Below are 24,574 nucleotides of genomic sequence, written 5' to 3' on the forward strand. Positions count from 1 at the left end.
TGCATGGTGCCATTACTCACAAAATTTTAAAAGTTGGACAAAGAAGGAATGCACTGTATACATGTCGATGCACTCGTTTAGTATTTTTCAGTACAAAGTTGCCACACACGTTCAGAGCTGTAGCAAATTAACAGATGTTGTTTCATTATGTGAGGCCCCATCCGGAGTACTGCGTCCAGGCCTGAGGCCCCAGATACAAGAAAGACATGGAGCTCTTGGAGAGGGTCCAGAGGAGGGCCACTCAGATGATCAGAGGGCTGGAGCACCTCTCCTATGAAGACAGGGCTTGTTTAGCTTGGAGAAGAAAAGGCTCTGGGGAGACCTCATTGTGGCCTTCCAATACTTGAAGGGAATATATATAAAAATGAGGAGGAACAGCTGTTTACAAGGGTGGATAGTGATAGGACAAGGGGGAACGGTTTTAAACTGAGACAGGAGGTTTGGGTTAGATATCAGGTGGAAGTTTTTCACACAGAGGGTGGTGACACACTAAGAACTGGTTGCCCAAGGAGGTTGTGGATGCCCCATCCCCGGAGTGGATGTCACATCCATTCAAGGCCAGGCTGGATGTGGCTCTGGGCAGCCTGGTCTGGTGGTTGGCAACCCTGCCCATGGCAGAGGGGTTGAAACTAGATGATCATTGTGGTCCTTTTCAACCCAGGCCATTCTATGATCTCAAACTGGTAGCCTCCAGAGGAATATGTGATCCTGGTCATTGGGACTGCAGATAGGCTTTAAGATAAAGAAACTGTTCTTAATTCTCAACCACTTTGCTTGCTTTCTCTCAATCACACACACACACACACACACACACACACACAAAACAAAAAACAAAACAAAAAAAAACCCCCACATGCTTAGCAGGAAATGTTTTAACAAGAGGGGATAATATTAGACTAATATTAGATCAATCAGTCCTTTCTCCAGTTTTTGGACTTGTCCCTGATTTTTTTATTTTATACACACAGACTCTTGAAAACTATCCCATTTTCTGTTATTTAATTTCATCACAATATGGCATTAATTCATAATGAAATGTCCAATTAAGAAAATAACTATGAAAATGCATCAGAAGTATGATGAGAGGATAAAACTCCACACTTAACTTAGAAGCTGGCAGTTTTCTTTCTAACTTTTACTTTTTCTTTATGATTTTCTCTCTTTACACATGCATTTCTTATTTTTCTGTATGATATATATGCAAAAATCAAACAATGCTGTATGGAATTACAGATCTTTGCAACATGTGATTTTTCAAAATTTATTTTACTCCCATTTTTATGACTGTAGTTTCATATTTTCAGAAAACTTATCTAAAGGAATTCTCATGCAATTCAGTCATAAAACAAAACAAAAAACATTAAAATATCTGTTCTGGGTATTGTTGCTATCTTTTTCAAGCATGCAGAGCTCACAGCTTTACTCTTTAAATAACTGTTACTTTAGATCAACACAGATCTCAGCTTGGAAATCACCTGATTGATAGCAATGCTAAGGGCATGTTTTTTCTTCTTACATTTCATTTAAATAATTTATTAAATTTTCAATTTAAGAGAATATCTTAATTTAAAAATATTAATCCCCACAATGACTCTGCGCATGAGAATCAACAACCACTTAAAAACATGAAGAGCACAAAGTCTTAATCCATGAACTTATCTATTTACACTTCATCCTTATCTCCACGTGACATCTCTATGAAATGAAACTAAATAGAAAAGGTATTCTATATCACAGCACTGATGTCAGAGCTACTCATAAAGAACACACTGTGAGATTTGTTTATAAACTGCATGTGCAAAAGCTTGTATACAGAAAGTCTCTTAAGGGTTTCAGAAACTCACCAAATCATCAAAGATATCCTTCTGGTGTACATGAATGGTAATTAAAGTTTCATATTTTGTGCGCTCCATTCTTGTTAGATTGTGTGTAGTCATGTCAATCAAATCATTTAGAAGTTCCAAAAACTTCTGATTTGTGGCGTGCATTACCTTACACAGCAAGAACAGTCACGTTAACATAAACACAATTTGCTTTCCCAGTGTTTAGGAAAAAAAAAACATCTGCAAACACCTTGGCCCCATGAAATCTCTGTTTTGCTTTGTATTTATTAGGTTTGGAATTCGAAATCTGGACATGCGGGCTGCCCTCCATACAAACAGTCATAGCCCAATAAAGCGCAATAAGGTTATGCTTCTGGGTGAACATGTCACACACAATTTGATTCCAGGATTGGACACATCTTCAGCTGATTGCATCCCTGTATATTTGCAGAACCATCAACCTTTTGTTGTGGATATTGCATATCCACCCAAACAGTATCTTCAGAGGCGAACAGGAACCTAGAGATCTATCCCATCTTCTAACCAGAGAAGATAAAAAACGTACTGTAATCTTCAATGCTAATGCTGAAATAATTTCTTATGTGGCACCAGATTCTGTTACAAAATCCAAAAAATACAAAATAACTATATAACAGTGACTCAGGTAAACAGCATCAGTTTCTGTCAGTGACTTTCCTTGTCAGCAAAAAATCACAAAGTGCTAGGGTATCAGACAGAGCAGCTAATTTATATTCCGGTTATAAATATGTGAGAGAAGGATCACAGTTTCCTGTGAATATATTCAAACCCTAAAACTCTCCCTGTTTTCTGAGAATAAACTGCTAAAACCACCCCAAAACTTATGGAGCTAAACAACCTCCCTGCCCTCCAAACACACACAGAGGTTGTCCCAGACAACAAATATTGTTTTCTAGGAAATGAAAAAGAATCTGAGTCTGGTTAGTATATGAACTGGAATGGACTAAAAGCAGGTCTGTGCCCTTTTTAAATTTCATACAAGAAACGGCAGCACTAACCGGTCATCTCCACAATCTAGAGTCTTTGTTTTAATTAACTATGAAAGTACAGCATAGCACCTTTCTCCTCAGTTTTCCTTTACTGCACGATGGTGCTTCTAATTCTCAGACACACTTCATTGTATATTCCTGATTAACAGTCATTTCCAACTATTTTGTTCATATCCCTTCCTTCCCACTTCATCGATTCAGTGTTATTAAATTAATAACCTCTTGGTGTTAATAGTAGCTTCTCTGAGCATTTGAGATTAAATCAGCACCTCTTAAGACAGCTTCCATTCTTTAATTTCCCCATAAAAAAACAGCTCACAAACTGAAGATTCTAAGTCACTTTACAAAAAGTGAAAGACAAAAGCCGATGAAGTACAACAATTTCACCAAATATGGGGAGCTCTTATTTCTTTCCAAATCTGTTCTGGGGAAAGTAATAGCATGAGATTCACCGCATTCCCAAATAAATCACTTCTCAGTGTGACTGTGCTGACAGAACAATAGAGAAAATCACAACATTAGAAACAATTTTAAGACATATACGGGGCAATTTTTGAGGAGGTGCGACCTCATAACTTATTTTATCATTTGCTTTCCTGTTAGTTTATTTGTTATTCTGGTTACTTAATTAGCATTTTGTGCTTTCTGCTGCAAATTACTTGTAACTTTTCACAATATGTACTGATCCAAATAAAAATTTTTAATTAATCCCCAGAGATTCATTAAATATTACCTTTTTGTCTGTTTTGGTACTGTTCAGGGCATTCTCTGCATCTCTGGTCCAGATCATTTGAATTCCCAGAAGTCCTATTTGTGCAGGAAACATTGCCTGAAAGTCATACAGCTTAAATCCTGAGTCGCTAATGGCCACTGATGCCTCTCTAATGATAGTGTGGATTGTTTTCCGAATCCCATTCAGCAGCTGACCTAACCAGAATTCCACGTTGCCCTGAAATAATAAACAAGAAAGTATTTTTAAAGAATTAGTTTATGAATAATTTACAGGGAAGAAAAAACCTGTGTGACTTTTTTCCCCCCCAGTCTTTCAAACTCCCATTTTCCTATTTGCCATTCTCTTCGTTATTTTTTGTTATTCTCTAATCTAAAAGATTCCTCTTCTCCTGTTCCACTGCTTTTCTGCATGCTCTTAGGTGTGATGGATTTGGTACTTCATATCAGTGTTGCTGAAAGAACAGCTAAAGCAACTGTTACAGAACGACACAACTGTCCTGTCCTTTTTGGCCTTGATCATGCCGAAGGTGTTCATTCAGCTAGGCAAATAATAACATGATGCAACACTGTTTGTCATTACAACAAATCCATTTTAAATCAAGTCATGAAAAAGTGCAATATATACTGCCATTACCTGAGCTATAACTGGTTCAATAATATTGACCCGTTCTCCTTCTTGAGATTCAAACAATAAAATCTGGTCATAGTTTTTTTCATGAAATCCAACCCGGTTAACGTTGTCAAACAAACTTAATAAATGTGCCTGCAATAGAACCAGAAAATAAAAAGCTCCACAAACTGATCTGATATGGCATTCTTAGTCTGCCTTTAAATTGTGTATTGGAAGGTTTTGCAGATTTTCCACAGGTGAAAAAAAAAATCACTTGACTAAATAACAAAGTCACCACTAAAATAACAAAAGTCACCACCTACCAATATTGACCATAAGAGCATGACTGCTTTATTACTTGTACCTGAATCGTGTGGGAATCAGATGCTTGACCAAGGATTTCCAGAAGAGCAGGATCAGACACAAAAAAAAATCTTGGAAATTTCAACCGCTTTTTCTCCAAGTATCCAGTCAGTGATTTCTGACACATTTCCAATTGTTCCAGCAAATGTGGCAACAGCTGTGCCAGAGTCTCATCTCCAACACAGCACTGTACTATGTTTGATGTTTCATGAGCTTTCTGCATAATTTTCTGCCATGATTTATCAATGTTCTGAAATCTTCTGGCTTCCTGAAGTACAAAAAAAACAAACAAACAAAAAAAAAAAAACCAAACAAATGTGTTTTTAAAACTTAAAGAATTTCTCTCCTGGAAGAAGTCAGAGCACTTCCTAAATCTTTCTCATCTACCATCATGAAAAGTCATAACAGTCTTTTGAAGAGATTGCAATAGTTCAGAGACATTACCATACACATAGCTGCCCTAGTTAGGAACTGAGTCCTGAATGCACAGAATTCATACAGAAAAGCTGCCATTGCTTTGTCATGCAGCTTAGAGCCTACAGACATCTGCAAATACAGAGAAAGTCACACTTAAATATATGAAAGACATGATAAATTAGTTTTGCATTCAGTAGTACTGAACCCTGTGCTATCTATCATATGATTCACTAATATTGCAAGTTGACAAGGAACCTGAATTATAAACAATTATGTTCCTGTTGGTACCACTAAGTTCTCTGCAGATCAATCAGACAGACCTCAATATGGCAAAAATTCTACTAAAATGCCTGTGCACAACTCACAAAACTTTATTATCAGGCATATTTGTAAGTAAACTGTGATGTGGGTGATCACTTGTTAGCAACATACTGCCTTTCACAGATAGTTATCATAAATCAGCATACCTGAGGTAGTTGTTTTGCAATGTCTCCACCAACAAACACAGCTTCAAGGTAAATCCAGAGGTTTTGTACAGCAATCCAGTTTTCAATTATTTCTGCTGTATTGCCTAACTTCTGGACCCACTGTTGTATAGTGGACTTAAATGGCGTGTTATACCTGTACAAACAAGAGTTTAAAAAAAAAGCCAAATATTATCACTGTTTACTTTTGGTTTTTATTAGATTTAAACCAGATGTGCATATATTAACTTTTGTACCTGTTGCTCATGAGTGACCCCAATATCATGAGGCTGTCTTCCACCAAAGCTATTTTCTCTAATGTATCTGATCCTTTCAGAAGGAGTTCTCCTCGTGTTTTGAATTGGCCAAAACTGAAAGCATGGGTACTCCATTCACTGATTACATGCTTCAATTTTGCTTCAATATCCTTTTCTTTAACAGCGCTGATGCAGATATCCTATGTAAGATTAAAATAGTAAATGGTATTCCTCTACGAATAATACAATATACACTTGTCAAGGCAACTAAAATTGATTAGCTAGATCCTGACTTCTGTGTGAGCTTTAGCTAAAGAAAACATACATAGGAAAGCCCCAAAATATACAAATACACCACTGGGTTATATTATAGAATTATTGGCAACTGAAATATTGTATGGGGTATACTCCATCATCATTGACATTCAGTCGCCTTATACTTCTGAAAATTCAATCAGTAGATCTGGAGTCAGAATTTGCCTCTCCGAATGAATTAAAATTTTAAGCCCAATGTATCTACTGAGGGTGTTAGGGAAAATAAACATTATCAATCGAAACCAGGAAACATCCCAACAGCAGAGTGTGTGTGGGCAACATGAATGTATGCTACTTCTTGAAGACAGCAAGGACAAGAAAGCCATAAAATTGGGTATTGCATCAGAAAAAAAAAAAAAAAGAAAGTAAGAAAGAAAAAGGAGAAGCTACTTAGATTGGAGTACCCCAGAATCAGGTTCAGAAACATACTGAATGCCACTGCAGGTTTAAAGTCTTCCTTTGAATGTTAGCCACTCTGAGCCTTCTAAAAGGCTTATACTCTTGCTTGGATATTGCGTACAGCTGAAGTTTGATTTCATGTTTTTCTCTTAGAATTGGAACAAGATAAATCAGGTCACTACTACAGAAGGACCACTGGTTTAGAAAGCAGATTCACAATAAAAATGAAGTTTGAAACAGTTGGGGTTTTCGTTCTTTATTTTTAGCTGTAATTTATCCTTGCAAAAGATGACAGTGGCATAAAATGGATGTGGCAATATCTTTGTGCACATTACACAACCCTTCTCATTCCTCTATTCTCTTGAGAAGAATGTTTGAAATACAAATGAACCTTGTCTCCCTTTAATTCTATGTATCCTACTTCTACCGTGTTCCAAGGATTTCAAGCATTTAGCAGGACTGGACTTACAGACACTTCCTCTCTGATGGGACATTTAAAAGGAATTGAAAAAAAATATAAGTAAGCAGATCTTAAAACAGAAGCGTGACAGAATCACACTACTCTCAAAACAACAGAATTCCTTCTATGGTGGGACTGGTGTAATACCATCTATTCATTTCATCCTTCTTCAGGATAAAAGGAAATAGTCATCAGTGCTGATATCAGCTACCAAACTCCATGCTACAAAAGAATTCTCTAACTGACGCCAAATTTGTTCAGGTTACAAAGCTGACTAGATAAAAGGACAGAAAAGTAAATATACCTCAATATCTTCTTTATGTTTTAATAAGGAGGCATCCATTATGTTTTTCAAAGAGAAATTTTCAGAGTCAACTTCAAAGTGATGTCCAGTTACTTGTGCAATTCTTTCCCAGTGTCGAGACATCATTGCCTAAAAAAGCCCATAGGAATTATGAAAGGTTTTTAAAAACTATTATTTTAGGACTAGAATGATCGCATATTTTTTCGTTGTATCTATTAAACAAATAAAGGAATCTTGGTTTCCATTCCACTGAAAGCATTAACAGTTTTTCTCATCTAATTACAAAGGCTTTTGTTGTACTTTTCTGTGAACCATCCCAGCTAGATTTTTGTCAGAAATAAAGCTGATTTAACCTAAAAAAAAGAATTATGGAAAGCATCTTACAGTCGGACAGTACAGTCATAAATAGAGTTTTTCAAATTAATGTTATCTCCAAACCATTACGCTGAACATACCTTGTTTGCCATCATTTCAAGCAGAGGACAGCTCTCTGTGAAGTCATCAATTTTCTTTTTTAGGTCTCGAAACGCTTGCCATTCCTTCAGAGCTTTTGGTAACTTACGAATTCTTTAAAAAGAACAAAAAAAGAAGAAATATTTGATTCCCATAACCACAATTCCACATTTAATAGTACAATATATTCTCATTTTCTGACCAGTAAAAAAAAAAAAAAATCCAGTTACAAGCTGGCAACATAAAATATAGCTGATTATTTATGACTGCAGGCATGAAACACTAAAAAATGAAAGCTAAGGACAGGAAAAACTTGTGCTAGATTGGGTTGGTTTCCATTCCAGTTAAATTAAAGAATGATAATTTTACCTGCAAACTCATGCCTGAACTTAAGCCTTTACGGTATTGTCATTTTATTTAAAAATTGAAAATATACTCTATTTTATAAAGGGGAAAATGATTAAAAAGCATGCATTTTTTTCAAGCAAAATAAAGTACACCTTAAAACAAAACTGATCTGCCTGTAGGCAGAAAAAAATCTTTCAGTTTCAAATAAGTCCTACTTTATACCTAGTTTGTATGAAAAATGTTTAAAGAACAGTCTTTCTCTATGAGTTACTTCAATATGAAAAATAAATGAAAATGAGGAATGCCTAGCACTGTGAACTGCCACTGCTCTGTTTACTTCTAACAAGTTACAACAATTTTCATCTGAAAGAGATATGGACCAAAGACTGACAGCAGTTCTTTTACAGTTCAGTGGCAGAAAGGAGAAACAGCACAAATCCAACTCATAACCAAAAGATCCTTCAAATACATTTTTCATTTTTCACAGCTCAAAATCAGACAGATCTGTTACACAACACTGGAGCATGTGTGAATTCTTCACTGCTTGCTGCTATGAGGTAGATAAACATACGCTTACTGTCATAGCACTGCAATGCTCTCTGTACACTTTCATCTCGAATCCAACAATAGACAATATCAAAAGTGATAGAGAAGAAGTATTGCAGATGAAAAATTATATTCAGATGTGTGGATAAGCTTTGAGAGGCAGTGCATAGCTACTTCTATGCTGAGGCACAACAAACTTTCTTAGAATGGTTTTCTTAGGCTAGCAATTGGAAAAGGAATCTCTTCACTTCATAATGAAAATTGATGATAATTAAATACAAATAACATTTTTCTTTGTTTTGATCTCAGTAATAACTTCCAACAACAAGTTCTACAGAATATGTACTACATTAACAAACTATTCCATTAATCAGGTTTAAATTCTTAGATTTACTAGACATTCTTTTTAAGTTATACTAAGTAAAAGATAAAGGAAAATTTCCATCTAGTTGTTAATTATAAATTTCTATAGTGTTTCTTACCACATTCCTTTTTCTATTTTTTTTCCTTTTTATATTAATGTATTTATTATTTATTATTATTTAAATTATTTAAAATAGAATTATTTGCACCTACAGACAACTTGAAGATTCTTCTTCTTATGGTAATTTTTTTTATTACACTATTTTTTAAAAGAATTAGCAAACATTACACCGAAGAACTACGCAGATCTTTAGAATTATGTGAAAACACCAACTGCATTTCCAGTATTCCTGCTTATTTCATAACACAACATGCCATCTCACTGCCCTCTCAGTTAGTTCTCTGGGTTGTTTAAAGTTCTCCAGAATTAAAGAGAATAGCTTGATTCAATACGCTAACAGGTCTGCCAAAGGAAGGACAGCCCCAGGTTAAACCTGTCATAAAAGATGTTTCTTGCTTCTTGGTAATCTTCTTGCTCCAAAGATAGCTCAGCACTTGAGAGGGTTAAAAAAAAAAAGGCACACACGAAGGAAAAAGAAACACATAACTTTCAAAAATGCCATGCAGTGGCTTCCTTCAGTAGTTCCAGTAAAAGAAAACAAAAGGATAATCATGCCACTTCATGGAAAATAAGTAACTCTAGAAGAGAAGATGATGTAGATTGCAAAATTCTACTGAAACAAAATCAAGACTTCTAGGTACTGTTGAAATGCAGAAGTATATATATTTTACATACATACATTTTTACTATTATTAAAAAAAAAAGAAACGCACACAAAAAAAACCTGAGTTGTTTTTGTCCCAAAACTGAAAAGCAGTTCACTCTTTTTTTCCAAAGAAGGAAAAAAATCTCCACCCCACCCCTTCTGTGTCTACACAAATGGCCCTTGATAAAAGGGTGACATGCTTAAAATACCATACAACTAAAAAGCCCGAGAACAAAAAATGTTTCCATGCTTTTCAAAGACTTGAGATGAGATAAAAACACAGATTTGATCTCTTGAATAATACGCCTGAAGTTACTCAAGTGTCTCTCAGGTCAAATTTTGAACACAAAATCAAAAGCTGATCCGAACTATGCATGTTCCAGAAGAAAGGATCTGCAAAAGAGAAGGGTCTTTATCTTGAGTATGAACTTATCTTGACAGAACACACTCAGAAAGTGATCAGAGCCACTTTGTAAAAAGATAAAGAAAAGGCTTATACAAACCTTACAAAAGACTGAAAACAGTTCATCTATTTTCCACTAGAAGAAAAACATAACATCTTTTTTTTCCCCACTAGCTGATATGATAAAAATATTGCATAATTGTTTTCAATATATTTGTTTCTGATGTACAGATTGTAATTCCCATTAAGAGCAAAAGAGAGACTGTTCTCAGGAAATGCATGCTCATGGCCTTCACAAATATGCTGTACTTTTGCAGGTAACAAAAATCTTTTTTTTTTTTCCTAGTAACTCTGTACGCATTCTAGGGACAGAAATCAGAATACAAAGGAAGTTGTCAGAGGGAAAACAAGCCAAATCCTGTTGGTTCATGAGTCTTTGCCTCTGAATGAACAGATGAGTTGGATCAAGGACATCTTGCAGACATAGACAGGGCTGTTCAAAATTGAATATGTCTTCATGTAGAAAAAACACCTTTGTGCTGAGCACTTAAGCAATCCAGAGTTCTAAATAAATCGAAGTAGTTCTTCCTCCCAAGGTAATTTTCACAAGACAACACAAAAAAAGTGAGAAATAAAATTGTATGTACGTCACCAAATAACAACTTACTTGTTTTGAAAATCCAGAAGTTCATTGTTAATTTTTTCAATATTCAAATCACTCCAAAGCATTTCATTGTATCCACTGATACTAGCAATAACTGAATTATAAAGACTGTAAAGTTTCTGAAGCAATGAAAGCTCACGTTTAATTTTGTGCAGTTCAGGATACTCTGTTTCAAATTTTAAAAGGTGAAAATTGTTAACATTAAGTAAATACAACTATATACATGAACATAAAAATCCACATATTTCTAAAATGGGTACTTAATGGTTGTATGAAATCAGATTTGCAGTCTTTTAGTGTCTAATAAGGCAAACTTTTGTAGTTGCATTATGTAAGGACATCAGATTTCAAAGCACAGCAATTATTTAAATTGTTGGTTTTTTTAATAAATATTCCTTACAATGGTATGATGTAATCTTGCAAGGGAGGTGCTGCACCTACCTTTATGAAGGAGACAATGTTGAAGAAGTAGATGAAAAGGTAAAAGAACATATTGTGGTTTTATACAAGAACTAAAATATCCCCCATCTCCGTTTGCACTATTTAATTAAGAGGCAGAGACTGAAGGGGGCTGGGGGAGAGGAATTACTTTCAAAACAGATACTTGATATATGTTAGGCAATAAAAGTATTTTATGTGATGAATTTGGCACTGAATCCATTACACAGGTCCCAAACAAAAAACATGTTTATATAAAAATAGCCTATGGACCAGGTGTCTATATTCTCTGAGAAAGTACCTGTAATAGGAAGACCAAATAATTCTTCCCCACCAGAAAGAGAGATATACTTTGTCCAGAGTTCATCAAATTTAGCTTGAAAGAGCTGTAATCTCTCACATGCTTCATGAGGAGGAACATTCTCTTCACTGGGGCCCCTGCAAAAATAAAATAAAAATTTGCAATTCAGTACAAGCCATGCAGGTTTCATGAAGAAGCACAACAGAATACAGGCCTAATTTACTGGATAGTATTTAAGATTTTCTAATGTTTTGAGTTGTTTTTTTCCTAGAAATTTTTACAATAGTTACCAGAAGAGAAAATGCATGTCCATACAACATACTGAATATTACCTGAACAAAAAATATTGTATAATAATATATATGCTCCAGCTTAGCAATACATATGATAAACAGCAAGAAGATCTACAAATGTTTTGTTTTGTTGTTTTCCATTTCTTTCTCTTTCTTCTGTAAAACAAATTTTTATTCTTAAAAAGGGAAAGATGGCAGGTACATAACACACTGCTGGCACGGCTCCAAGCAGTGCATGTCCACACTCAGTAGCTGACATTAACTTCCTTGTCAAAACATACACATTGTCACACATAATCACAACAGATCACCAAATTTTGGTCCTTTCCTTCTTTGTGCCACACTAGCTGCCAACACGGAAGTGTCCAAAGAAGCACAAGTACTCCACAATTTAAATTTAAAAAGCCCAAGTAAACATTCCTGTAAAGAGCAATCAGTGAACTTAGAAACATTCGGAATTGGAACCTCCACTAACTTCCAAGGCACTACCTACATATTTAAATATATGCTTTAGTGCTTTGTTGAATTTGGAACACCTCAAAGACTTCAAATTTGGATCTGTATTAAGAATCAACTCTAGCACTGAAATTGTGCAAGTTGATCTGTGGCTGTAAGAATATCTTGTATTATTCTGAAATCTGGCTCTTTTTAATCAATTCTCATATCAGCATTGATGCTGTGCTGTGTTTAACTCCTTAAATGCACCATTTTGAACAATCACTAGTTAAGCATAATTGTACTGTACTACAGTTCACCTACTTTTCATTATAGTCTTTGCAAAATTCTGCAGTATCAGTCTGGAATCTCTGAACACCTCTCAGCAAATCTGTTTTCATGCCTGGTTGTACCTTCAGTAGCAAATCCTCAACCTGCAGTGCCTAAATGCCGACAAAGAGAAATAACAGGCATAAAAGGGAAAGAAAAAAAAACAACCACAGAATTTTTAGAAAGAAAATGGTTTTGTTCCAGTATTTCAACATAAATTGTCTGACAATAACTGCTACAGTTGTAATTTGAGAAACGATCAATACACCAATGATACCTGTGTGTTTAGGCTCTTCCAGGCATAAGCCAGTCCATCAACTCTTTCAAGGTTTCTATCCTGAAAGAGCAGATTGTATCTCTGAAGCACAGAATAAGATTCTTCAATAGGTCCAACTGTCATGTCAATTTTAACTTCATTCTCTCGAATTTCCTTTAGTGCTTCCATTGCTTCCCGTACATCATCAAGGTCATGGATAGGCCTGCTTAATTTCTTGCTAAGATTTTCAATGAATGAATAAATTTCATCCATGTCTGTGGCAGACCTTTCATTCAAAGCTAATCCAAATGTTCTTTGTCTTGAGTGGCATTCCTGAATGAGGGCTATTTTCAATGACTCTGTCGCAATATCCACTGATTCCAGAACAAAGTGATTTGGAAGTTCTCTGATTTGCAGTTCTAATTGCTAAGAAAAATACAAGTAATCAACTTTTAATTTCACTACAATTTTTTGCAGCTCCTTCTTATTAAAGACATAATACTTACAGAAAAGTATCCAATTTGAGTTTGGAATTCAGCCATTGTTGGTTTAGTCTCTATGAATTCCTTCACTTTTTCCTCTGGATCCTATATAAAAGTTTATTTTAATTATTACTTAGCATTGGTATTGCAATAGTCTATCCAGGATTCAGCTGTCTGATGTACTGTGCAAACACAAAAAATCCCTCTTAACAGAGTTCAAAGTATAAGCATTAAGCTCCAACTGTTTCACTTGATCTGCTTTTCCTGATTCTTATTCTTTTTACAGTACTCGTTGTTAAAGCATTTGAAATCTATCTATAATTCAAATGCAGACACTGATGAGGATATCCGTTAGCCTCTGCAGAGGTAAAAGCTTCAGTGCCATCTGGGTCTCAATAAATGGCTAAATAAAGGGTTCAATTACAGAAACATTAATCTTCATCCAGCTCAATGACGTTCTTCTAATCTACAGTAACCACAAGTAATTCTTCCCAAAGAGCACGGTCTCCTTATGAAACCCTCAACAGTTTTTAGAAGATTTCACAATATAGCTACATATTTAATTAAATATGTATTTAACCTTATTCCAGATGCTTGAAAATTCAGAAAAGCTGTTCAGAAGATCCGATGCTCTAGCTTTGAGAGACAAAATAACTGTATTTAGTTGAATCACCACTTTGTTTACATCCTTATGCTCGATGATCTGCTTGTCTAAAGGCTTCAGTGCCAACATCTTGGTGAATTTGTTCTCATCACCTAGCTCTATCGCAACAGATTGTTCAGCCTGGCATAAATTAAACAAGAATACATATATATATATTAGTTTTATTTTACATTATTGAATGCACAATAAGACACATACAGTGGGTACTTCCATTAGTGGATAGAAAAGTGCAAAGGAAGAATCCGCAAGGAGTCTCCCTGCTCTTAGCTTTCATTTTTACAGAGCTATAGTTCTAGTGCTAATGATAATTTTAAAAAATTAATTGCCATGCGAAATTCTTTGTTAATCATCATCAAATTACTTCAGTCAAATATGTGACACATGGAAGTACAGGTGTGCTGATTCCACCTTCTGTACAATTGCTCAGGTCTTCCTCTGGTAGAGAACTACAATCAGGCTGAGAGGGGAGGCACTCTTCAGCCTAAAGAAGAGAAGGGTCTGGAGGAAACTTATAGCGGCCTTCCAGTACATGAAGGGGGCCTACTGGAAAGCTGGGGAGGGACTTTTTGTAAGGGCATGTAGGGACAGGATAACAGGAAATGGTTTTAAACTGATCTAGATCTAGACTAGATATCAGCAGGAAAGTCTTTACTGTGAGGGTGGTGAGACACTGGAACAGGTTGCCCAGAGAGGTTGTGAATGCCCCCTCCCTGGAAGCATTCAAGGCCAGCCTGGATGGGGCTTTGAGCAACCTGGTCTAGAAGGAGGTGCCCCTGCCTATAGCAGGGGGTCGGAACTGGATGATCTTAAAGGTCCCTTCCAACCCAAACCACCCTATGATTCTGTGATCCCTATTCTTGGCCAAAAAAAGCATGGAAGGTAATCTAAGGTTGGCTACTTAGAAATAAGCAAACAATTCTTGAAAGAACTTGTGTCAACTCACTCTCTCCTAGTTGCTTTTTATCATTTGCAGACTCACATGGTTCTTTTTATGCAAATGAGCTGATTTGTATTTGTTTTTACTGCCAGACTGACAAAAGAGCAATATATTTTTTAAAAGACACTTTTCAGACCCACATAAATATGTATTTCATTACCATAAGACAGAATTAAGGCCATCTGATTACCATTATTGTCTATTTCTGAACATGAATAAATTTGATTGTTTATCTTTATCTCAGACCCTCCCAAGGTTTTAGTGCTGATTTTAACACTGATAATACATACATGTTAATACAATACATGTTAACCAAAATATTAAAATTTTAAAATAATCAAAATAAAATACTCACTTTCTGCTGTTTATGATGTAAGTAAGCAAATTTCCAGAGTGGGATATCTTTGGCTATTGATAACACTATATTTACTGCTTTGTTTACAGCACTCTGAAAAAAGTAAAGCATGTACTTTGAGCACACAGAGAGATCAGAACAAGTAAGAAGGAAAAAAAAAAAAAAAAAAGGAATGAAGGAAAAAAAATGGATTCTCCAAACAATACCAAAATGGAAAAGTTGTACCTCTATCAGAACTGTTCTACTAAGCATGGAGTAGAATCACGCAAAACAGATTTTGTTAGGAGAAAGAGTACCCCATAAAGCTTTGTCAGTCAGACGTTCTATTTTTATGTGTTTTTCAAAGAAGAATATAGGAGAGAAAGAGAGATCTATAAATATTAATCATGATACACTGAGGAATCATAAATTAAGTACTATTTCACTTTCCATTGGTTACAAACATAGTTTTATATATATATATATATATATATATATATATAAAAAATATAAAATAATATGAATACTATATTTCGCATTCACATCAGATTGTCTGAATAAACTTGTCTGAATTTGTGATGATGTATTTTGTAATTTCTTATATTATGCCTGTATAAATACATAATAAATAAATAATAAATAAATAAAATAATATAAATTATTATATAACTTTTCTACCTATGGTATTTAAAAATTACACTTTGTGGTCTGATTTCTTACTGACAACATGAAAATGAAATCTGAGAAAGAATTCAACTACTGATTTTGATGGTGACAATTCCAGCTGAAAAATCTTCAAGTTAACCACATAAACAACTAATACTTTCCAAAGAACTTCAGAGATCATAGCAGACTGTAAATACAAATGTAAGAATTCTGCTGAATTAGTATAAATAAGTTTAAATATTTCTTTACACTCTTCCACAGTTCAGGGCTCCAGGCTTGTAATATTTCTCTTTATATTTCACTACTGCAGAATTCTGATTACTGAATATTTCAAAATGATAATGTCTTTTTAAACTCTGAAAGTGTTTAAGGAGACAAGGAAGTCAAATCAATGTATCAAGGGTATTCTTTTTTTTTTGTTTTTTTTTCCCTGTACTTGCTGTGAAAACATTTTTAAGGGGCTGTGAACAGGAGTTGATAAGCTTTTAGAAAAATGGTTGATTCTACTACATAATTGGTGGTTTTCTTCTCAGCATCCAGTGATGTCATATGAACTCAGGTGACTTTTAATCTTTTCTTCCACTCCCTTTATTGCTAATACAAGATTAAACTTGCAAATCTTATTTTAAAATAATGCATTAATACATCTTTTTAACAAAAATGATTGAGATGTGCAGTTATTCAGTTACCTGAATATCTTCAAGACTTGGTTGCAAGACAACATTAGGAATAGCCAGCTGAAATTCAGTTTTGAACAAAGGAACCCTCTTTGTCTCTACAGACCTGGTCATCTGATACCTCGAGTCAACAACACGCAATCGATGTCTCAAGGACTCTAAGGAAATCTTCGTGCCTAAATAAATACAATTTTAAGTTATATTTTTTACCACAATAAGCCTGGAAAGAAAAATCTTCAAATAATACTAAGGAAAAAATAATCTGAAAACAAAAGACTCACATCTGACTAAAGAATCAGTATTCTTCTGACAAAGTTGTCCCATGAGATAATAGCAACAACAAGACATGCATTCTTGGCAGCGTGTTTTCTGTTTTGTGTCAAGATGTGTACAGGAATACGAATCCTGAAGAGTTAAAGGGAAACTCTTAGACAAATAACCATATTATCCACTGCGTAAGTGAAATATCAAATATCTGACTAGGTTATAGCAGGTTACTTTTAACACTGTAGAGGCCTTACCTCTGGAGTTCTTCCAGCATCTGCTTTTAGCCTCTGCTTAAGAGTGTCTACCAGTTCATACACAGAGCATTCCACTTGCTGACTCTGTCTGGAAAAACAACCTTACAGTCATCCACATCAAGTCACACACAGGAATAATCTTTAACTTGTTTATAGATGCACAGTCTCAGCTCCACTGCACTCTGAAGTGCCGTATATGCAGGGAGACACCCTTCTATTTTTCTCTTTGTTCCTACTGTTAGTCACACCCAGAAAGTAAGGCATTACGATATGCAGACCATCAGGAAACCCATTAATCAGATTCTGTTATATCTTATTCAACTGGTCTTCAAAATAATCAAAGAAAAATAAGTAATTTTTCCAGCCTTAGTTAAAAAAGAAAAAGCAGCCTTATAAAGACAATTCAGTAAGAAAACTTTAGTTATCTTTTTGATGTATTTTCTGGCTCTGAAATCAGAAATAGTAAAGAGATAAATACAAAGTATTTATATATAAACATTTGCAAATGTTTTGCAAAATGTACATAGACATCTTTTTTGGAGAAGAACAGAACAATTACTCTTCTATATCCTGGAAAACAAGCATAAACTAAAAGATTTGTAGCTCTGGGTAAATGAGAAGTCTTACATTACTGAGCTAGCATTAAGAATCAAGCACTTAGCACTGAGATAACTTTTCAAGTTTTATCCAGTTCCATTTTCCTTGCTCTTCAGAAGAATGCCATAGGAAGAAAAACACAACATGCTAAATGCTATAAATGCAATTTTAATATGCTGTATTCAAATTACTTGGAAGTTCCTGCTCTGCAATCTGAGACTATCATTTCGCTTTAGACTAGTAGCCAGTAAGAATAAATTCTATAAAAGCACATTCTCTGTGCATAAAAATTAATACATAAATATTCACTCCAAAAATCAAGCCTTAAAATCTACGCAATAATACACCTACTGAGAAAGTTCGCGAGCAGTAGAGATAGCAAGATTTTCTGTCTGTTCCAAGAATGTAGATACATCTATAGGTTCATCTTCTGGTAAAATTATCAAAGCAGTGTTTGCCATATCCTCCAGAACTCTTTCAATTCTGCACTCCAGGGTATCAGCAGCTTCTTTGACTACAAAGTCCACCTCCCTCATGGTTCTATAAACATTCTCAATAACTAAGCAAAGAAAAGAAAATGAAAAGAAAATGAAAATAAATAATGTGAAATATGGACCTCTTACATCTCCCCAACTTGCCCCAAATTATTACAATGAAATGAGGATTTAACAACAATGGAACATAGAATTAAGGCCTGAAACCAAAGCATGATGGACTTGCTGTACTTTGGAGTCTTTAAATGAAACCATTTTACAATAAATAACACAAGAACCTTCAAAATATTTCTTCTGTTTTAATACTGGAATGAAAAGGATTAACAAAAATCATTGGGAAAAAAAGAGAGGACACAAATGTACCAAAAATATTCTGGTTCTCCTAAAGACCTACAGAGTGAAAGTCAGCATTGTAGATTCAATGGCTAAAATTCCTCAAGATTGCATATAAGTTAAACCACTAGACTTTTTCTTTCATGGGTATGACCTCATTTAATTTGGAAAGAGACAAAGTGAGTCCCTTAGCAGATGCGCTTACTAAACTGAGTAAAAATGATTGTTTCTGAATAGAGTGGATAAATTCTTTTGCTGTCTTTTATACTTAATACTTAAAGAAATAACTCATCAGGCACATTTTGGTTATTAGCAGACAGTATAATTTGAATTATCAGTACTTTGTCTTACTGTATGTAGAATTAAATCAATACGATATCTAAAATGCTGCAGTGTTACAGTAGTGTCTAACTGTTGAATGTTTAAAATAGAAGATACCATTTATTGCTATTAGGAAGTTAATGATTGAATCTTGTCTTTTTTATTGGCTAGAATGAACAAATAATCCAACCGATTCCCTAGACACTTTCCCTTTTTTAATACATATAAATGAGGTATTTCTAAATTGATTTATTTCTCATTTTCCAAGTTTTAGTCTAGAAGGCTTCCACAGGTCCCCATGCTTTCAAACAGAGGGAAACCTTGTCATTTTTTTGTTTTCTGCTCAGGTAAAGATCAAGTAAATAGCTAAAAGGTGGCCAGCTCTGCCTTAAGCAATGGCCAGAGCCCTTTGCACTAGTGTCAGTCACATGGCACAGTCACAAATGTTGCACAAACCCATGCCTGCATCTGTTCCTGTTTATCTTGCTGCTTTTCATTTTGAAGAAAAAAGTGAAGGCCCAACATCAGTTTGCCTCAAGTGAGAACTGATTTACAAGCATGAGCTATTGTTTTCTCACAAAATCAAACTACAAAAGTCTTGCTAAGAGCTTTATGTATGCCCATTTCAATGACACTATTATAGAGTTAATTTTATGCTGTACTTGATGAGGATAACATTCTGTCTTAATGGTTGTGTTGGAAAAACTCAATGCATGGTTGAGAATTTTAAAAGTTTTCTTAGAAAAAATAGAATTTGGACAGAAATCTCTCCTTTACTATTTTCAACTTTGAATTTAGTCATGTCTATTTCAGGATGTTCACCATCAGTTAAAAAGACCTTTCTACAGAAAAGATAAGAGACATTATTACAGCACCAAATATTTGTTCTCTTGTCTCCCACTCTTATATCAGTCAGGCTACAGTTACCTACCTAAAGCAAAGAGGTCAGTCCACAAACCATTTTTTCCACAGAGAAATAAAAACAGAATGCAGGCATAAGAAGAGCTCTAGATTTTTTCCTTATGTGGATACTTATTGGAAACAGATCAGAGAGATACTGATAGGGGAAAAAGTAAAAATGCGCAATAATTTAAGAAGTGTGATGTGACAGTTTAAAAATCAGTAAATGAAAAGGTATGTAATTCAGAAACACAATGCAACACAAGCCCTAATAATATGATGTAATGTTACTCAAGTTTGCAAGACAGCTAGAGAGTTGAGGCTTTACAGACCCTCCCATCAATACACTACCATCAAACAATATCATCAACAGCTTACCACTACTTCTCTTTCTACATACATTTATTGATGTTTGAAGAAGTCCAGGACAGCTGTGTCATGCCTGGAGCAAGGGCATCCTCAACTTGTTCTATGAATGGCTTCATTAGTGGTTTCAGCACAGCAGGTATTCCATTCAGATGTTCTTTGTAATTGGTCAATAGATTCTGGAGACTGTAAGACATGGTTGTGTTTAGAATGTGCTTATTTCAGATATACAGAACAAACAGAAATTTGGTCACATTTTCTGCTAATAAGAGTAGAAGGTCCTGATCCCATGTTAAAAATTAAAGATCCTCCCAGTTCTAACTAGGTCTCTTTCTCCTCTCAAACACTGGAATCAGACTGGAGAAATAATTATTTCCAGGAAGCTATCTATCTAGGGCAACTTTCTTCCAAGGAAAATGAATTACAGTCAAAAATAAGGAAATTGAAAACACTGTATTTTTCTTCCCTTCTTCCAGTCTCACAGAAAAAAAAAAAAAGGGGGGGGGGGGGGGGGAGGGAGGGGGAAGAAAAGGAAAAAAAAAAGCAAAGCCTTATGAAAAGACACTCTTCACTACTTATAAGAAAATCTAGGTTCATAGTATTTGGGGTACAAAATCCCAAAGGGGCCACATTCTGAAACAATATTTCTATGAAAATGGAGCTCCATAACAGTGCTCCATAAACAAGAATTAGAATTCAATGCAGCTCAGAAGTCAAAGATAAACAACAGATTATTTACAAGAGCTGCTGCAAAAAAAAGAGAACTGTGCTCTATGCCAGATTAAAACCATAACACCAAATATTGTTACAAACAGTATACTGAGAGAGTCTATTCACAGAATGCAGAGTATTTTTCCAATGTTACTTAAGGCAAAATTAGTATCTGAATATTCCTTCTTTGCCAGGGAGTTGGTCTGAAATCTCTTTTACAACAGAAAATAAATTTGGATTTTCCTTTATTGCAAATGCTTTCTGTGTATTTTTGTTTCCCTTGGATGGCAAATATTAGACTGTTGCTTTTCAGAAGACTGAAGCACATAGAGTTGGATTTGCACGTTAGAAATTTTAGGTTTGTTCTGAAACACTCCATGGATAATTCATGAAAAAATTGGTATTTCAAGAGACTGAAAACTTTAACAATAGAAAGGGGAGCAGAGAGGATTTAATTCAGTTATGAAACTCTTCAAACTTTGTCGTTTTTTGTCCATTTCTATATAAAAACTACTAAAAGTACACTCCTTACAGAAAGGACTCTTTTTAGACCTATCATCTTTACTTAGAAAATTAAAGAACTAATAATCAGGATCCCAAAGAACTGAAAAGAACTCCTACAGCACAGAATTTGGCTGTTACAATGACAGAAAGAAACTTTTAAAAACAACATAGGTTATCAGATATTCAACATGAGAGAAAAAAAAAAAACTTGAATATTTGCATATAATAACTTAGGTGATATATTACTGATACCAACATTTGGGTTGTGTCTCAATCAAGTGATAAATTCCAACTTAATATCAAAAGAATTCTGTTGCAAAAGTAAGTGTGATACTTTGGAATGCAATCCATACGTTATAGTGTGGAGATGCCTCAGCAGTACCTAGAAATTTCACTTACAGAGTAGCTGTTGTAGTAACAAAATAAAAGCATGTAGGCACTTTCTAGTTATGAGAATTTTGTGGAGAGAGAAATAATTGCATATTAACAGTATTACTGTGGAATTGCAGGATAAAAGAATTAAATTTCAGTTAAATTCCATCACAGTGAAAAGTTACAACAAATCAAAACTACATACAACAGACTCAAAGCTAAAGATTCCTATCTGCAGATGAGAATCACATCCAGAAAGTGTTCACTCACTTCATTTGATGTCTTTTAATCTGTTCTTCATCTGCACACAAGTCAAGGACAACATCTGGAACTTTAAAATGCATTTTTTTCAGGTACTTTGTTTCATAAAGTACTTCCAGGACCACTGGATCCAAGTTTACAAGCAATTCCTTCGTATAGTAGTAGTGGGGGGGAAAGGGGCAGGGAGAGAAAATAATAAAGCAGTATTTTAGTAGTTTAGTGATTACATGCAGTTTGTTACATCTGGAAGATATGACAAGATATAGATGACTAGCCAAGATTTTTTAAATTGATCCCCATGTTGCAATTTCTACAAAGATGTACAGGCTCCTGTACAAGTATTTTTCCAGATTTTCCAGAATATTAGTCATCCAATAGCTTCCACTGATTTCATTTTGCCACGATTTCCTCACTGGCCCCTAAACACTTGGCTGCTGTGTTTTCCCAAGTCTGATTCTAGTTCTGCACCTGTCTCTGTGAGAGCTGATTTGCCTTCTCATCTCAGTTTTTCCATCTGTAGACTGAGGAGAAACATTGTGTCTCTGTTTAGTCTCTGTACATTTCTCAGGGCATAAAATGCTAATAAAGTGATGAATGAAGTTGAAAATCAGGTTCTAGCTTTCCATTATAGATTCAGTAATTCAAAAAATGTCCATTTTAACTGTAATTTCTCTGCAGTACAGCAGAGTAAGTCAACTTTAAAGAATGGTAAGATTTTCTGTCTCAGCAAGCGATATTGAAAGCAAATTAGTGACTGCAATATAGGTAACACAGTGATGTTGAACACTATAGAAAAGCCTACAATCTAATTAAACCCTTTGCTTAACTGATATTTTGGTTAACAAAGAAAAAAATACATGAAACAATACATAAAAAGATGTAGATAAATCTATATCAGACATGCATTTGCTGGGCACTGCCTCTTACATGTCCTGAATGAGGCAAGGGGCTTATGAAGAAAAGAGATGATTATGTCTGTATCGTAACATAAAAAGGAAAAAAAAAAAACCCACACATTTTCATCAATTAAAGTAGCTCATTTTCTATCCTTATTAAGATTACTTTAATGCTGTGCTCATCTTTGCATGATATGAGTGAAGTATCATAGGTACTACTAAACAGTGCAGCAGTAATACAAAATAAATCCTACTTACCTTGGTTTCTGGGTGTCTGACAAGTAAGAAAGCATACAGAGCATTTCTAGCCTGGTCAGCAAACCTGCACCAGGCTCTATAATAAATAAGTTCAAATTCCAAAAGAACTGCAGCCATTTTATTGTAGCTCTTAGCAACCTTTTTCATTTCCAATGTCTGCAAATAAAATAAAATAAAATAAATAAAAAATAAAGAAATTAGAAAAGCAAACACCATTTAATCAATTTGATGAGCCTAACATAATAGAAATGTCCTCCAGTAAGGTTTTCCTCACTACCATTAGGAAAACAAAACAAAGTTTCATGTTACACTGTTTAAGAGAGGGTCAAACAAAGAACAAAACTCATCTAGAGTACTGCAGCCAGATGTGGAGGTCTCAGCACAGGAGAAACATGGACCTGTTGGAGTACATCCAGAGGAAGGCCAAAGAAATTATCCAAGGGACAGAATACCTCCCTAGAAGGAAGGGCTGAGAGAGCCAGGGCTGTTCAGCCTGGAGAAGAGAAGGCTCTGGGGAGACCTGAGAGTGGACTTTCAGTATCTAAAGGGGGCTGTAAGAAGGAAGGGGACAGACTCTTTAGCAGGGTCTGTTATGACAGGACAAGGGGAAATGGTTTCAAACTAAATGAGGGTTTCAAACTAAATGAGGATTAGGGTTAGGGATGACTGGGTATAAGGAAGACGTTTTTTACAGTAAGGGTGGTGAGATACTGGAACAGGTTGCCCAGTGAGGTGGTGGAAGTCCCATCCCTGCAGACACTCAAAGTCATGCTGGACCAGGCTCTAAGCAGTCTGATTGAGCTGTAGGTGTCCCTGCATCTACAGCACGACTAGATGACTTTTAAATGTCTCAGATTTCAAGCAGCATTTAGACAGTGCTCTCAGACATACGGTTTGAATTTGATGTGGTCCTGTGGGGAGACAGGAGTTGGGTTTAATAGTCCTTGTGGATCTCATTCAACTCAGGAAATTCTACGGTTATGTGAAGCTTTTGAAGCTTAATATCTCAGTCCTCTACATTATAAAGCATTGAAGCGAGAAGGCTCTAAGCATAGGTCCATGGCCAACAATGCTGTGATTACGAATAACACAAGTCGCAGAAGGGACAAAAGAATTTGCTGAAGTCGTTAACATCTCAAGGGAAGTAACTGTCCTGAGCCACAGAATAACAATGTTGCAAAAAGAAATTGAGATCCTGGAGCAAATAATTATAATATACTGTTAGATAAGCTTGAATAGAATAGATAGAAAAGTGAACTTAGGAAAATAAAAATAATTTCTGTCTGTTAATAATTTGGATTTGAATTTAGCATAAACCATCCTCTGCTCATTTCCAACCTTCAGAAGTGCAGTTTTCTTTTTAAAGAATCTCATTGGATGGTCAATTTTTCTGTACAACTGCTGTGCCCACATAATCTTCCCTGTTACCTAAAATACAAAAGATATGAAGTTATATTTTCATTAACTTAAAAAGCCAAGACAAAAAGACCTTTCTCTCTCTCATTTATTTC

General features: G+C 35.1%; 1 protein-coding gene across 3 annotated transcripts in view; it reads right to left on the bottom strand.

Moving 5' to 3' along the window:
* Positions 1-24,574, bottom strand: part of DNAH5L (dynein axonemal heavy chain 5-like) — a 148,852-nt gene that overhangs the window by 103,920 nt on the left and 20,358 nt on the right. For 2 of the 3 annotated variants that reach the window (XM_040696426.2, XM_040696425.2), the window contains exons 18-40: positions 24,402-24,491; positions 23,064-23,219; positions 21,919-22,058; positions 20,096-20,247; positions 17,999-18,206; positions 17,051-17,138; positions 16,811-16,934; positions 16,542-16,705; positions 15,208-15,300; positions 13,832-14,035; positions 13,276-13,356; positions 12,791-13,195; positions 12,508-12,626; positions 11,456-11,592; positions 10,720-10,882; positions 7,628-7,739; positions 7,173-7,301; positions 5,695-5,894; positions 5,441-5,594; positions 4,558-4,824; positions 4,218-4,346; positions 3,585-3,800; positions 1,845-1,991 (exon numbers count right to left, since the gene is read on the bottom strand). In XM_040696426.2, the coding sequence (XP_040552360.1) occupies positions 1,845-1,991; positions 3,585-3,800; positions 4,218-4,346; positions 4,558-4,824; positions 5,441-5,594; positions 5,695-5,894; positions 7,173-7,301; positions 7,628-7,739; positions 10,720-10,882; positions 11,456-11,592; positions 12,508-12,626; positions 12,791-13,195; positions 13,276-13,356; positions 13,832-14,035; positions 15,208-15,300; positions 16,542-16,705; positions 16,811-16,934; positions 17,051-17,138; positions 17,999-18,206; positions 20,096-20,247; positions 21,919-22,058; positions 23,064-23,219; positions 24,402-24,491 (3,678 nt within the window). The remainder of the gene's footprint in view (positions 1-1,844; positions 1,992-3,584; positions 3,801-4,217; positions 4,347-4,557; positions 4,825-5,440; positions 5,595-5,694; positions 5,895-7,172; positions 7,302-7,627; positions 7,740-10,719; positions 10,883-11,455; positions 11,593-12,507; positions 12,627-12,790; positions 13,196-13,275; positions 13,357-13,831; positions 14,036-15,207; positions 15,301-16,541; positions 16,706-16,810; positions 16,935-17,050; positions 17,139-17,998; positions 18,207-20,095; positions 20,248-21,918; positions 22,059-23,063; positions 23,220-24,401; positions 24,492-24,574) is intronic. The other variant, XM_040696427.2, reaches the window with a different exon arrangement.

Source organism: Gallus gallus, chromosome 2 (assembly GCF_016699485.2).
Source record: "Gallus gallus isolate bGalGal1 chromosome 2, bGalGal1.mat.broiler.GRCg7b, whole genome shotgun sequence".
In the NCBI taxonomy this organism is placed as follows: Eukaryota; Metazoa; Chordata; class Aves; order Galliformes; family Phasianidae; genus Gallus; species Gallus gallus.